The 16,138-nt window shown below is 36.9% G+C and overlaps 1 protein-coding gene across 1 annotated transcript in view; it reads right to left on the bottom strand.

Moving 5' to 3' along the window:
• Window positions 1-15,769, bottom strand: part of kif19 (kinesin family member 19) — a 64,967-nt gene extending 49,198 nt beyond the window's left edge. The window contains exons 1-2 of the mRNA XM_063003677.1: window positions 15,731-15,769; window positions 13,805-13,885 (exon numbers count right to left, since the gene is read on the bottom strand). Coding sequence (XP_062859747.1) covers window positions 13,805-13,885; window positions 15,731-15,769 — 120 coding nt within the window. The remainder of the gene's footprint in view (window positions 1-13,804; window positions 13,886-15,730) is intronic.
• Window positions 15,770-16,138: the final 369 nt, after the last annotated feature.

Here is a 16,138-nt window from a genome sequence, read left to right as displayed (position 1 = left end):
GTAGGTGCATTATACTAACAATCAAACATGACTGTGGTAGTGTGAGGATGTGGGTTAAAATTCTGCCACAGTGATGTAAAAGATACATAATATAATATTACAAGAAATGTTTAGTAAATGCTCATAGCATTTACTGGTAAATGGTACAACCAGTTATTAATGCAGTTGCTTTTTTGAAAGAGTAATATGTGAATTTAACTACTTCCATAAATAAATAAGAGGATGTTTTTTAATAGATGTTATGGGGGCTGTTACTTTTTCCCACCACTGTAGTATTATGTAAGTGACTAAGTAAGTCATGATCAGCCTACAAAGCACTAATGCAGGGGTTTTCAACCTGTGGGAGTACTTGTCTGGGGGGGGGCGCCAGTGCCTGACCGGGGGGCGTGGCATTACGAGATTTTTTTTACTTCTAAAACTAAAGCAATTAATTTTTCACCCACGGGAGACATATTTAATTAGTCTAACTGACCACGCATACAAGCACGTTTAATGTTATTCAGTTCAGTCTGAAAAAAAACCTTCAAAATAGGGCGAACAGTGAAGATAAACCGGTGACAAAAGCAACGACTGCTGTTATAGTACGTGTGTGTGTGTCTTTAAGAGAGATGCTCTGTTCACAGTATCGATATAAGTGATTCAGGAGTCAATTCATTTTAAGCGCAGCGTAAGTTTCTTTTCTCAGTCATCTCTCTGTTTTTACTGTTATAATGAATGTTGCGGTTGTAAATAAACACCAACTACTACAGAACATTTTGTGTGACTCGCTTACCTTAAAAAGCTCAGGCTTAATTAAACTGCTTATTACCACAGAGCGGGAGCCGACTCAGAGTCGTTCTGTCTGTGGAGCTAAACGTTTTCTCTCAGTCAGAGCAGATGATCCTGAACTAACCAACTTAGTAACTGATGAACTTTTGTCTATGCTTGACTCTGTGAAGTAATGTTTTCTGCTCTCATCTACATCAAAAAGCAAGAACTGCTTATGATTTACCAAAGTAAACCACAAATTTATATAATGCGCTGATAGAATCGACTCAGATGGGGTCGGACTGTATTATTTATTTAAAGTAATATTTTCAATCAGCAAAATTGCATCGTATGTATGATGTGCACAACGTTATTTTAGCTTGTCAGAAGCTTTCTCAATGATTTCTGTGCGGTGGTTGATGAAGGGGAAGGGGCGTGGCGCAAGTTGCGGGGAGGGGGGGGGATTTGCAAGTTCGCAGTCGGCACATGAAGGGGGTGCATGTCCAAAAAGGTTGAAAACCCCTGCACTAATGAATAAGGACACTTAGCTGGGATAATTATGCAGATAAATCCAGGAAAAGCTATGTGCTTTGGGTCCATCAGTGATGTGCTGAGGAGGTCTCATATACCACAAGTAGCTTTTTATCTCTCTACCTGCTCCTTCAGCAATTACAGCTTTCACTAAAAACCATCTAATCGGACTATGAGTGTGTGAACGTTTAAGAACTACAAAGCATCTGTAGGATATGTATGAAAACAAATTTTGCAAACCTTTTTAAAAAATCTCACTTTCAATGAGTAATTCTACATCTTACATGTTTTTACTTAGTCTATAAATGACACCACATTAACCTGGTACATTTTTCTCTTTTTCTCCAGACTTCATACAGTTTCTGGCACCATTACTTTACCCACTTTTAATGGTGTCAGGCCTTCAACAGGGCAAGGGTGACACCATTTATATTCTTGGCTTAATGTGGTTCCTGTGAGTTCCTAGAAACTGTCACTCCAAGAAGTGTGCCAGGTTACTAATTGAACTCAAAAAGTTAATAAACTGTCTGCAATTATTACAAATGAAATCTAATTTTAATTTACCACTGATTTAATGGCTCAAATGGTCCAGAATGATAATAAGTATCTAGAACTCGAGCTAATCTAGAGCTAAATAGGCTTGGAAAAGCACAGACAATAACAAACAAAAAAACAAAAAGAAAATTCAGCAGTGAAGGACATTTACAGAGAAGCACAGGGAAACTAAGTTCAGTCAAACCATAAAAACACAATACCAAGAGTAAACCTGTAAATGCACCAGGTCCAACTGTCAGCAATTCCCTGGCCTGGTCTGAGGCTAAATCATGCCTGTTGAAAGCCGTTTTTGTCTGCAGTGCTATTCCTTGCTTCAGCTTTGGGCCTATTCAAACACCAAACCTATAAAAGTCACCACACACTATTTGGTGAGACTCTTCATTCGGCCCTTGCTGGCCCAAGTTGAGACAAGTAATTATTACCCGCCTAGAATATGCCAGACCACAACAGCACAGCCATTGAGCGCAGACCCTGAGAACACTGGCCAGATTAAGAGACAGAAAAGGGCATTTAAATGCCCTTCCATAATTAGATTGGAAATAAACGTCTTTCTGGTTAGAGAGGTCCACATAACACTGAACTGCCCTTTTGCACAGGACTAACAATGACCAGACCATTTTGGTCCAGTCTTATATACTAAAAAATATGTTCAGAAATACTGATTTTAGCATATCCACACAGTAAAATTCATTTAAAAACAAACACTTGTGAGATATTTTTGTGGAGCACTATTCCCAGCATGCCAGTGATAATGGTAATTAATTTGGTGCAACATTTTTTTTTACTCAGCCAAGAGTGGCTATAGCTGATAGCACAGATAGGCTACAGTCAGTACTTATATAATGGTATGGTATGCTTTGGTACAACTCTGAGCCTTTTTAAACACAGAGCCTAAAAAATTTACCACACACTAGGTAAGACTATTAATTTTAACTTTATGGCCCAAATTGTGACAAGTAGTTATTATACTACTAAAATAAGCCAGGCTATAGAAGCACAGTCACTGACTACAGACTAGGGATATTCAATAAATATGGTCAGTCACATAAATTCCAACATCAAATTTCCAACAGCTGACAGTTAATCTCTCCTCTCCTAGAGCACGAGACTCAAACTCACCCAAGCTTAGTGAACAGTTACTGGTTCTGTGTATGGACACATTCAGCAGGAGAGTTGCAGGAAAATGTGGGTGTTTTTTTGCAATTGTACCATTAAAGCATACATTTTGGAACTATGATTAATTTGGAATTATAAAAAACAAAAAGTGTCACTATGGTCTCTGACTGCATGTTAAAGTCGTGAAAATGTGAGAATCTGCAGGGGTTTTTTTTTCTCTATCATCTTATAAAACTATCCTAATATAATCAGGAAGAGCTTGAAAGTACAAAATGCACCCCTGTTAATTAGGACCAGCATGTTTAATCAGTCCTTGAAATAAACTCTTTGCTACCAATACCATTTAAAATCTACAACCATAAAGCTGAACTAGTTAAGAGTAATGCTAACATTACTGCTATGTTAATTACATTTGCTTTACAGTTAATCGTCTACTGATTACAATTGATTATCAGTTTTAAAAAATTGACAAAATTTACATCCCTTCTACCAACCCTGACACAATAACCAATGTTAATTTGTGACAAGTAATAATTATTCATCATAAATATAATGTGAAGACTTAGAGTAAATGTGGCCAATGGGAGAGAAGAGATAACCTCTTAAAGGCTCTGGTCATAATTAAACTGGAAAAGACTTTTCTGAATCTGGGTTTACTGGTTTTCTTGCCCAGAGACTAACACAGGACCACCACTGACTTCATAGTATCTCAGCAAAAGTGTGGTTTAACTGTGACTTTTGGCTATTCCTTGTCCCAGGTCTGGTGATATTTAAACACCAAACCCATTACAGTCAAGACACACTGTTAGGTGAGATTCTTCCGCCTTCACTGATTCTGTTTGTGACTTTGTAATTATTATTGCTAAAGAATATGCCAGGGCACATCAGAAGAAAAAAAATAGTTTTAAAGGCCACTGCTGACCAGATACTGTCTTGATGGAGGTCTATTCTCAACAAAGCAGTCATACAGACTCTCTGACTAGCATGTCAGGTTGGGTTGACGTAGGCTTAGAAATTATGAACAGCAATAGATGGGCTTCAGTTAATAGTGGTATACTTTATGCTAGTGCTTGCTCCAGCTCTGGGTCTATTCACAAACAAACATATTAAAGTCACTGCACAATATTTAGTAAGACCATTTGTAATTAAGTAAGTTATTATTCACCCATAATACACTAGGCCACAACAGTACCGTCATTTATAACAAACCTCAAAACAAAAGCCAGATTATGGGCGAAGAAGGCCATATTACCAGAAAACTGCCTCTCTTGGAATGGTAGACAATTTCACACACAACAGTAAGACTGATGCAGTAGTTTGTATGGCATTCCCATTTTTTTATTTTAAATTAGCTGCCTATAATAACACTAAACAGGTTTTGTAACTCCAACTCCATTATCTCACTTATGATTGTCCACCTCACGGTGAACACAAATTGAATTTGCTCCCAGATACAGGAGCAGCAGAAAGATCGCCGAAACCAAATACGGCATCTCAGCAAGGCCATTCTGTTGACCACAAAGAAAAGAATTTATCAGGTTCTCAGGTAAAGTTTGTTCTACGTCCTGATGAATACACTTCTTTGTTTTGCAGGCCAAGAAATTTATGGCATTGCTGTCTATCTGCACTTTTCACTGTCCCTCTCACTTTTGGCCTTTTTCTAACCACCTGTTTGCACAAGGACCTTTTGTGCTGGTAGTATGAAGAACTTGGTTCTCTCAAAAAGTAAGGAGTATTTTGGTAGGCAAAACAAAATCACAGACATTAATTACATTTTCACAATCAATGTCCTGATTAATTGTCCTGAATAATTTAATACATTCACATCAGTCATTTCATTACTGTTAAGTGCTACTGTTATGAGAAATACACTTAAATTTAGACATTTGCATTTTAAAGTCAAAACATTGTTAGGTGGTAGGACCATACCATGACCATACAGCAAGGTAAGGATACATATGTAACATAAAATTCAAAATACAGTAGACCCTTGAGTTACGAACCGTTTACTATACGAACATTTCGGGTTACGAGCGATCTTTTTCAACTTAACATACGAACAAATTTCGGATTACGAACCGAAATTCGCAAAACACGTGACGTCATGAACAAGCTGACTCCGACCGTCTCTCTCTCTCTGTCTCTATATCTATCTATCTATCTATCTATATATATATATATATATACATACAGTGAGCAAACATTCGGACAGCGGATGGTGTTTTTTTTACATTTTGTAAAATTCAATATTAAAATGTCCCCAAATAAGGTGCTGAGAAAGCGTAGTGGTGAGAATCTATTACTATTTGTTGTTGTATAATTACTCCTGCCAGTAGCTGTCACTGTGTATCAGACAGAGGGGACAGTGAGTAAGAGAGAAGGAAGTTATTCTTTCATGCAATTACACCTACAAAATACAATACTATTGAAATAAAGAAGGAAATAATAGAGAAATATGAGAGTTATTGTTGTTTCTGGTAGATACATTTTATAAAAAAAGAAGGAAATGTATTATGGTGTATGATAAAGCACACATACTGTACTGAAATGTGATGTGTTTTTATGTACAGTACAGTACTACTGTGTATTGTTGTTTATTATTGTTTATTACAGGAATGTCCATTCTATAATTTGAGATTTAAGGGAAAATATACTTGTATTTATAACAAAAAAGAGCATTTAAGACATTAGAGAGGTTAGGTAAGGGGGTGGTTTGGGAGGTCTGGCACAAATTAATTCTATTAACATTATTTCTTATGGGAAAAATAGGTTTAACTAACGAACATTTTGACTTAAGAACAGCCCTTTGGAACCAATTAAATTCGTAAGTCAAGGGTCGACTGTATGTACGTTTTCTTGATTTTGATGAAAGAACAAATGAAATTCTGAAAACTAGGACTGATGGTGGAATAAGATTTTTTTTTTTCAATCAGCTAACCTCACATGTCACAACTGCAAAAATGTTAAGGACACCAGAATTCTAGAAAAGTTCAAACTTGGCCATAGCTGGATGGATGGATGGACCTGACAATTACTGAATTCAAGTGTTTAGTAAGTATTCATTTTCACATGCTGGGAAAACATATATGAATGCACTTTCAAAAGTGAAATGTTGGCTTAGCTGGCAAAGTAGGTGCCGCACAGCAACACAGGTCCAGAGAACCTGTCCTCACCTTCAGTCACTCTGAAAAGTCTCTCCTTACCATCCCTTGTCTGTGTAAATTGTGTTTGTATACTATGGTTCTCTGCCATCTCTCAAAAACATGCAGAAGGTTAATTGACTGTGTTCACTGTTTTTAAGTTTTTATAATAACTAAGTTAATAATTGTTACAATCTGCGAACTTGAGACAAAGGGAAAAAAATGCCCACTTTATCTTGGAGAACCAAGATGTTCAATGCACACCTTTCCTTAAAACAGCTTTTCTACGTCTCTGTCTCTGCCATGTCCATCATCACTGATCCCTGCACGAGAAGAGGAAAAAAAACAATGGCTCTAACCTTGTCTGTGGATCACTATGACAACAAGGCCTCCCTATAAACCATTTTGCCTTACATGAGTGTGAGAAATGAAGATAGAGAGACACAGGTTGAGAAAGGAAAAGAGCAATAGAGAGAGAGAGACGCTCCACTGAGGACTTTGGTTAACAGCCCATAAAAGCAACAGGATATACGTTCAACACAATGGCACCATCTCCTAAACCCCTCCACTGTGTTTACTGCTTTCAGACTTACATCCCACCTGTTATGTAAAGCACTGATGCTATATTTTACCAAGGGTGTCTAAATAATCGCAAAAAGTGACAAGCTGAAACCCCTAACATAGACATTTCACCAGAAATATATATATATATACACACACACATACACCGATCAGCCATAACATTAAAACCACCTCCTTGTTTCTACACTCATTGTCCATATTATCAGATCCACTTACCATATAGAAGCACTTTGTAGTTCTACAATTACTGACTGTAGTCCATCTGTTCTCTACATACCATTTTCGCCTCCTTTCACCCTGTTCTTCAATGGTCAGGACCACCACAGAGCAGGTATTATTTGGGTGGTGGATCATTCTCAGCACTGCAGTGACAATGACATAGTGGTGGCATGTTAGTGTTTGTTGTGCTGGTATGAGTTGATCAAACACAGCAGCACTGCTGGAGTTTTTAAATACCATGTCCACTCACTGTCCATTCTATTAGACACTCCTACCTAGTTGGTCCACCTTGTAGATGTAAAGTCAGAGATGGTCACTCATCAATTGCTGCAATCTGAGTTGGTCATTTTATAGACCTTCATAAGTGGTCACAGGACGCTGCCAACGGGGCGCTGTTGGCTGGATATTTTTGGTTGGTGGACTATTCTCAGTCCAGTAGTGACAGTGATGTGTTTAAAAGCTCCATCAGCACTGCTGTCTTACCCACTCATACCACCACCATGTCAGTGTCACTGCAGTGCTGAGAATAATCTGCCACCTAAATAATACCTACTCTGTGGTGATCCTGTGGGGGTCCTGACCATTAAAGCACAGCATGTAAGAAGGCTAACAAAGCATGCAGAGAAACAGATGGACTACAGTCAGTAATTGTAGAACTACAAAGTGCTTCTATATAGTAAGTGGAGCCAATAAAATGGACAGTGAATGTAGAAACAATGAGGTGGTTTTAATGTTATGGCTGATCGGTATATATATATATATATATATATATATATATACAGTATATATAGTATATATATATATATATATATATATACATATATATACACACACACACACACAGATAGATAGATAGATAGATAGATAGATAGATAGATAGATAGATAGATAGATAGATAGATAGATAGACAGACAGACAGACAGACAGACAGACAGACAGACAGACAGACAGACAGACAGATATTTCTGAAACAAGGGAAATTTGGCCAAATATTAGTTGTAATGTATGTATTACTTAAACCAGCAGAAATTTATAAAAGCCTTTTTGGACAAATGAGTGTGTGCTCCAGTCATATAGTCACAAAAACAATAACTGAAGTTTTTTAACACACACACACACACACGCACACACTTTCTCCACATCGAAAACCAAACCTTAGCTGTGTGACATTACAAATTGATGATGCATATAAATTAGGCCACTCAGGGCCTTGTCTGTTTACCTCTCCTTTTACTTTCCTTCCACAGGATGGTTAAAAGTTAAAGGCACCATCAAAGTTTTATACAGATACAATGATCTTTAACAATGTTAGCTTTTCTGTCATTTATATTTCTGTCATTTATATTTAGTAATCTTCAAATCACTGTAATAAACATATTAGACTATCTAAAGTATAAAGTATTTTTTTCTAAACTGACAACATAATGAAAAACATTGCAAATTACAAGCTAGACATCATATGGCATTAAAAGCTTATTCCATCTATGACGACATCTCATTGGGGGTTTGCACAGGAAACTCATTAAAGAATTTCATAACCCTCAGTCAGCATTGACAAGTCCAAACAAGTTGGGGGTTTTCCTCATTATGAGCATCTTATTATCATTGGCAAAAAAGCTGCTGTACTTACATCAACATAATAATAGTCCTAGAACAATACCAACCAGTGTCTACAATGGCTTAAAGACACCTAACCAATAACTGGTGGAAAAAAACAAAAACAAATGCTGGGCAGTGGTGGTTTAGTGGATGAAATACTGGGCTGTAGTTTTGAAATGTAATGGTTAAAGTCTACAATCCGACTGTTTTAAAGTACGATATATAAAGGATAAAGGTAGCCCTGCGATTGATTGGTGCCCTGTTCAGGGTGTTCCTGCCTTGCACCCAGTGTTCCCTGGTGTAACCGGACCAACTTAAAGTGTCCCATTATAGTACCACTGTGCCTGCAATGCACCAGCAGTGTGCTAGGGTTGTTTAAACCTGCCTGTGTTTGCACCAGGTAAGCTCGTGTAGTGGATTAAAGCAGGTGGCTGCTACCTAATCCCTTTAAATCTCAAAGGCTGAGCTTAGACTCAAGAGGCTTACAGCCCTCAGCCGCCTGCCTCTTGGGAGAACGAGAAGAGTGTGTCGCTAGTGTAATAAGCTAGTCTGGCTCAGCTTACGTGAGAAGATGCCAAGTCATGTGGCAAATGATGCTCAAGTCATAAACATGCTGTTCTAGTTGGTCAGCAGATCTGGATAATTGGTTTTTGATTACCAGGAGATAAGGATTAGGGCTGAAAGGGTGGAAGTAGAATATGTTATTTAGGTTATTGTGTTAATGTGGATTTATATGTTCCATTTAGCAAATTTAGTAGGACTACATTAGAAATGTCCAAGAATGGACAGTACTTGTATATGTATATTTCTGTCATTGGGATGGTGATCTCATCTTTTGTGTGTTTAATTTGTACATTCTAACAATGGAAAGTGCAGTTATGCACCTTAAACTCATTAAAAATATAAAATACTTTGATGTACCAGCTATGGATTAAATGTTTAAACCTTTTTACAAGGATTAAGAAAAACAAAGACAAGCAAAGGCTAATATTGATGCCCTTGTGTGGTCAGATAATATTCTGTGTGCTTTATTATGTAGTGTAAGTCTGTGTGTGTGTAAGTGACACTTCTAATCACATAAACTCCATGTCTTAAACAGTACCGCTACCGAGTGTATTTGTCTCCATACTCTCTATTCATGTGGTTGCACAAACACAATGCAAAGTATATAAGCCCTTGTGTTTGAGCTGCTAATCGCTAATAACACAATCCCCATCAGCCAACCTGTTTGCTCTGTGGAGTCTAAGCTGTCTGCTGTAAACAAAGCCACTGTGCGATCACGAATAGACTATGAAATCTTACTGGACATGAATTTTGAATCCCTTTTTATTATTAAATTGGATGATTTGCAGACTATTTTAATACAGGTACATAAATTATGGTATGGTGGCTGATAATACCAAAATGGTACATAACTAATTAATTAAATATTAACTGACACTATAATATTGTTAAAAACAGCTGTATAAAGTCAAGCATACAGACATACAATGCTACTAGACAAATGCTGGAGAGTGGATTGGCTACAAATGTCTTGGAGCAGCTAGAGATCAGCTATGAAGTAATAAAGGAAAGAAGGAACGTTATAGGAAATTGTTTGTACCAACAGCGATCTCACTGTATAACTCATCTCCACTGTGCCGGGACATCATTGCACACAAGAGTCAATACCAGGACTATCAGGACAGACTCATGAAGCATGATCTGTCACTCTGTTTATGTCATTGCACATCTATGGATATTTCATGCACTGGACACTTTTATAATTTTCTATTATATGACATATTGCAAATATATTTATTACCTGCCGGCATTGCACTATAATACTTACTTAATACTTCTTACGCACCTTGAGCCTTACTTAATTTTTAACTAAGTCTTTTACTTACTTAATTTTTTTTCTAATGTACATTGAGCCTTTACTAATTTTTCTGATGTACCTTGAGCTGTTGTAATACTTAACTTTCCCTTTGGGATTAATAAAGTGATCTATCTATCTATCTGTCTGTCTGTCTGTCTGTCTGTCTGTCTATCTATCTATCTATCTATCTATCTATCTATCTATCTATCTATCTATCTAAAACAACACAAGAAATAAAAACATAAAATTCTGAAAGGCAAATCTTGAACTCATCCATCCTCAGCTGCAATACTCACTAGTGTTTTAGGGATTTAATTAACGTTTCTAAGTAGCTGGACACAAGTCTAGGGATCAACATGCTCAAAGTCAAGCAGTGGTGTATGCCACACTGACCCCAAAGAAGTAAAAACATTTTCTTTGTGATGATAAATTACACTTCTGCACTTCACAGTCTGATGGACAAATATGGATAACGGGACAATTTCACTGTTGGTTACCTATAAAGAGGTATCTATAAAGTTTGTTAAACAACAAATAATGGTCTGAAGCTATATTTGGTGGTCTCTAAAACTGGTGTTTTCCAAAGACAATTTCTTGATTTCTTGTTTCAGCATTGCAATACGCAATGCACAATGCAACGTTCATAACACTGAGTTTAGGGTGAAAGAATATGACTGCCCTAAACACAGCCCTGTCCTTAACCCTTCCAGCAACGTTGCAACAAATAAAAATGCATATTGCATTGAGTCCAACATCACAGCCTTTGTTAAGGAAAAACTAAAATATAATTGTGCAAATATTAAAAACCTTTTTAAGTACAGAACTGCATGTTTTTTCAGAGATAATTATTACAAATTAATCTAAAATGTTCAAAAATATTTATTTTACATGTAGCACCTTTGACTTCAGCACAAAAATGTTTTATGTTTTTTTATTTCCTCTGCTATTCTTCTACAATAGCCTGATCTTTAATTTAACTAAATCAGTTTGGAAACAAACACCTACACGGCCAATCCAACAAGCCACATTTTGATGAATTCAAATAAATAATACATTCCAAAGTACATTTCAAAGTACATTTCCTAACCAGGGCTACTATAGCAGTGATTGTGCTTCACCGGGCCTTAATAGTGGCTTTAATACATTTTTAAGATTCACCATTGATACAGTCTTGACTAATCCATTAACATACTGCATACTGCTGTGCAACCATTAGACCAGCAATAACACAGCAGCAGCCATCATGCATAAGCAATTACTTTTACACCTAGCATCATCACAGTCACTGCTGTCATCATCTAAAGTTCAATTACACTAAATGATCACAGCCCTGTGAATAGGTCTATTCCCAGAACACAGCGTAAATAAAACTGAGACCTCAGAGACAACATCCCTGCCCTCTTCTTTCCACTAATAGAGAAAATAATCAGCCCTGACCCTTGGACAGCCCTGAGACACAAGAGAGTCCAAACATAGCATCTGGTCATGTGTTAATAGCTAGACGTAGACTGGCATAGATTAACTAATTATCTAAATAGGATGTCTACAACCTTTTTATAGTCATTTTGGGTTACAGTGTACAGCTTGTAGTTAAAATGTAAAATCTGGCCCAAATCTTTACACTGTGCAATGTACAAGGAAGAAAGTAAAAAATAAAAAAGATACATAGATCAAAAATATACAGAGGCAAATCAATTTTATTCATTACAGTAGAAAAACAGTAGAAAAACACCAAAGATTTACTAGAGCAAAGTGTTTACTCCATACAGGTACACTAATAATTAACATAAAAATCCAACAACAATCCTCTGTTTATGTGTAAGTGGTGCATATGAATTTTTTATTACGTGTATATTTTAGTATGTCTAGCATGACTCAGCTTTAGCTACTAAGGTCATTGGATCAAAATATGCTACAGAAGGTAAAGAAAATGTGAAACCTGAAGCAGGAACAGGTTTTGGCAGTGGCTTTATAAGAACAGACAAGGAACTAGGAGGTAATCTATCTACATTAGTGCACTTCAAGGGAAACAACACAGCACAATGTCAGGATCCATACAGCCTGGTGTTAATCAGAAAAGATAATTGTCTAGTGCTAATCCTGCATTCAAAACATACTGCCAGTTTTCTTCTGACAGCCTGTACTTGACCACAACTGTGTGAAATAAAAATAAATTTATGCTTACTGTAAGCTTATGCTTATTTTTTATCTGTGTACATAAGAATCCTACAGAACAGCTATAAAACACCCAGTACAAGATGTTTCATCATTGCTGTATCTAGTTTAAATGTTTGTAAAGACTGTGGTCATTTTTATAACCATATATGATGAAAATACAATTCAAGGAAAGTCTTTGGCTGCCTTTATACTGGAATATAATCATGGAACTGTAGTGTGCTAAAGAAACTTGCTTTGACATTTTACAAGGAGTTTTGCCCACTCTGAGGTCGGAAACCTTACAGTCAGTCTCACTTAGTCATAAAAACATCATCATGCTTTCTATTATGTGCAGTTATATAATCCCTTCATGTTCTGTGCCATTCAGAATTCATTCTGCTGATGCCATCAGCAGTGGCATTATTAATCAAGATGAGTGAGTGGTTATAGCTGCTCTATCTTGTTCCGGCTTGGAGGTCTCTCACATCCTCAACGGAATTTAATCCATTAGTTTTATGAAATAAAACAAACTACACAGTTTTCCGTTTAGCCACAGATGTCCTCTTCAAAATCCAGCAGGGTTTTTAATAAGCGCGCTTTGGTTTTTAATAATCTAAAAACGTGACACTTTAATGGAAAATCTCAACTAAACTCTCCGTCAATTCTAATTGGTCCATGGCGTTTGATTGACATCCACATCCTCCAATTGTAGACACTTTGAACGACATGCCGTAAACAGTGTTTTTAGATGTGGCAGTAGTAGATGATTTTTTAAAATGCCAAAGGTTTAAGTAGATCAGTGTGTTTTAATTTCTGAAAGGCCTTATGTACATTAAGTGTTATTTACATTAAGCAACAGTATCGGATCGGATTACATTTTTTTTTTCCTTCCGATATTCAATCCAGTAATTTGGGCAGATATCGGACAGATACCGATACAGAGTATCGGATCGGTGCCAGCCCTAACATAAACCTAACTTGCAATGGAAGTTTAATAATTTTGATTGCAACTCTAATTTTTGGGGTATGTCTAAGACTTTTAGCTTTGAACTGGCCTGTTGTCACTGACATTGTCACAGCTTTGACAGACTAGCAGCAACAGACTTCAGATGCAAATATCATATCAAATCCAACTCATAACCTTAGTAATGGATTAATTTATGTTGCAGTGATGTGCAGCTAAACAAGAGAGAATTTTGTGACCAATTGTTTAATGAATTGTGGTCCTAAAACAGACAAATTAAAAACATTTATTTTGTCATTTGTTTATAACATGTACATAAGCGCAAAACATACCTGGTCATCAACTCGGTGAGCCACCAAAGCAGCTCCTTCTTCCATCTCAACATCGCTCAGCGGTCTGATTCGCAATGCCACCTGGTAAACAAGCACAGAGACCATGTGACAAAATCGGTATAAGAAAAATAATGTTTTGTAAAATCTGTATAAATAGCAGATCCATGCCAGTGTTGTCCTAAAGAAAGAGTCAAACAAATAATTTTAATACAAAAGAAATATTTTAATGAGCATCTTTATTAAAGTGAGAGTTTACTCTTTTGCATACACTACATGGCCAGGTTCAGGTGTTTTTGCCACATTGCTACCCATTGCTAGCAAGTATATAAACTGAATTGTGTTCTTCCAACTTTGTGGCAACCATTTGGAAAATGTTATTTTTGTTCCAGCTTGTCTTTGACCCTGTGCACAAAGCAAGGTCTATAAGGACATGTTAACTTGTGGGAAGCCTTAGCAGGCCTGGCTGGCTCGCTGGCTTGCTCACAACTGCTCACAAATGCAAATACGTCAGTCTCTGCTGCTATATGGCTAGGATCTAAGAATATTGTGTACAGAGAGACATGCTATGCTCCTTCATGAATTCCTTATACAATTGTGTAAGCTGGATGCTGGGCCAGGTCGCTAGCACAGCTCAACAACACTGCCAGTAGTAGTGGTGGTTATTACATTACACCACTGCCCAACCCTAACACCACATCTATAGTGTTCTTGGGATAATAAACACAACTCATCCCTCTCCAACCTTACTGACCAGAGTTCATTTCAAAAGTGTTTTAATTTGTTCAAATTTTATCTGTGTGCATATAAGTAATTAGGTTTAGTAAATCTCATTTTTAAATCATAATGTTCATTAATACATACATTTTATTGGCAAAGACGAAGTCAAAAACATTGTATGTTTAATTGTGGATATATTACTGGAAGTATAATAGAAAAGCAAAAACCAAACTGTTCTCCCCCAACTATATATGTGATAAATGTCATACTGTAATGACTATCAGTCACCACAGACATAGTACAGCATTGTTTATGAGCTATTTTATATGAGCTATAGCAATGTTGCAACAAGGTTACAATAACCTCTATTTTAGCACTTTAATGGTAGTGTTATTGAATGCTGCTCCTGTTCAGTGCTGCAACAGGGGAAAAGGTGAAAGGAAATGAACCTGAACATGTAAATAATTTAGGCCTGGGGTCAAACCTTCAAACTAGAATTCCACCCAGATCTTTTAAACTACATGTTTATTTGTCCAGGACAGATTGTCTGGCTCACAGTTGACATCCCAAATGTGTTTAATGGGGTTAAAGTCCAATGGGCCTCAGGTCTATAGTGCTTCTGGGTGGCACAGGACCCACCACAAGCCTGTCCTGAATGAAGCATTAACTAAAAATGAATGAATGATTTGGACATCAGTAGTCTTGAAAAATGACTTTTTACTTGTGAAGCACCTAATGAACATGCTTGTAAATTATTTACTCACTAATTGTTTAGTATATGAAGATAAATATGTACTTTTTAACCTTAACCTCAGAATTCCATGCACAAATCTTACTTCGTCCTGAAAAACTGTAAAATGTTGAGTGTTTTGTAGTATCATGCCTGTCTTGCTAAGAAGGGATGAAATAGGATCTGGCCACTGGTGGTCCTGGTGGACCCTTGTCAAAGATGGATAGGGTAAAAAAAAAAGAGGAAGGCAAACTATGTATACCTGCAAAGTGCACCTGTATGATAGGTGTGTCTGATACAATGGGTTGTAAACATATAGGAACAGGTGAAGACAGGTGCAGAGCACACGCTTACTATATACAGTAATAAATAGGTATACCTATTACCTGTATGTATATACTATATAATATTAAACATGTGTAATGTATAAAGAAATGTTTGTTATTTCAAAGGTTGGCTAAGTATAGACGTGTACTTACCGTTAGCTGTTGGTCCTTTGATTCTACGGTTTCCTTCATGATGATGAAACGTTAGGACTGCTGACAATTAGTGTAAATGTTGCAGTATTAATAAATATTATTAAGTATTAATAAAACACGAAGGAATCAGGCAGCATGATGGCACCATGTTTCACTAGCGACCAGCCTGTCTCTAATATTAATAATAAACACGCACCGCAGCACCGAGCACACCAAACAATTCACCTGCCGCACTGAAACTGCGCTTTTATTCTCACCCTAACCGAAGTACTGGTACTGACGGCATTAAAAACCCACTGTGTACCCGTATTCTCTCCAAAATCCAGTTCAAGTAGAACAGTTCGTTCCTGTGTAAGTGACAAACAGGGTGGACTGAAGGCGAGTGTGTACTGTTCTCTGTGTTTGTCC

The sequence above is a fragment of the Trichomycterus rosablanca genome, chromosome 10, assembly GCF_030014385.1.
Source record: "Trichomycterus rosablanca isolate fTriRos1 chromosome 10, fTriRos1.hap1, whole genome shotgun sequence".
NCBI lineage: Eukaryota > Metazoa > Chordata > Actinopteri > Siluriformes > Trichomycteridae > Trichomycterus > Trichomycterus rosablanca.
This window is presented reverse-complemented; position numbering and strand designations above follow the sequence as displayed.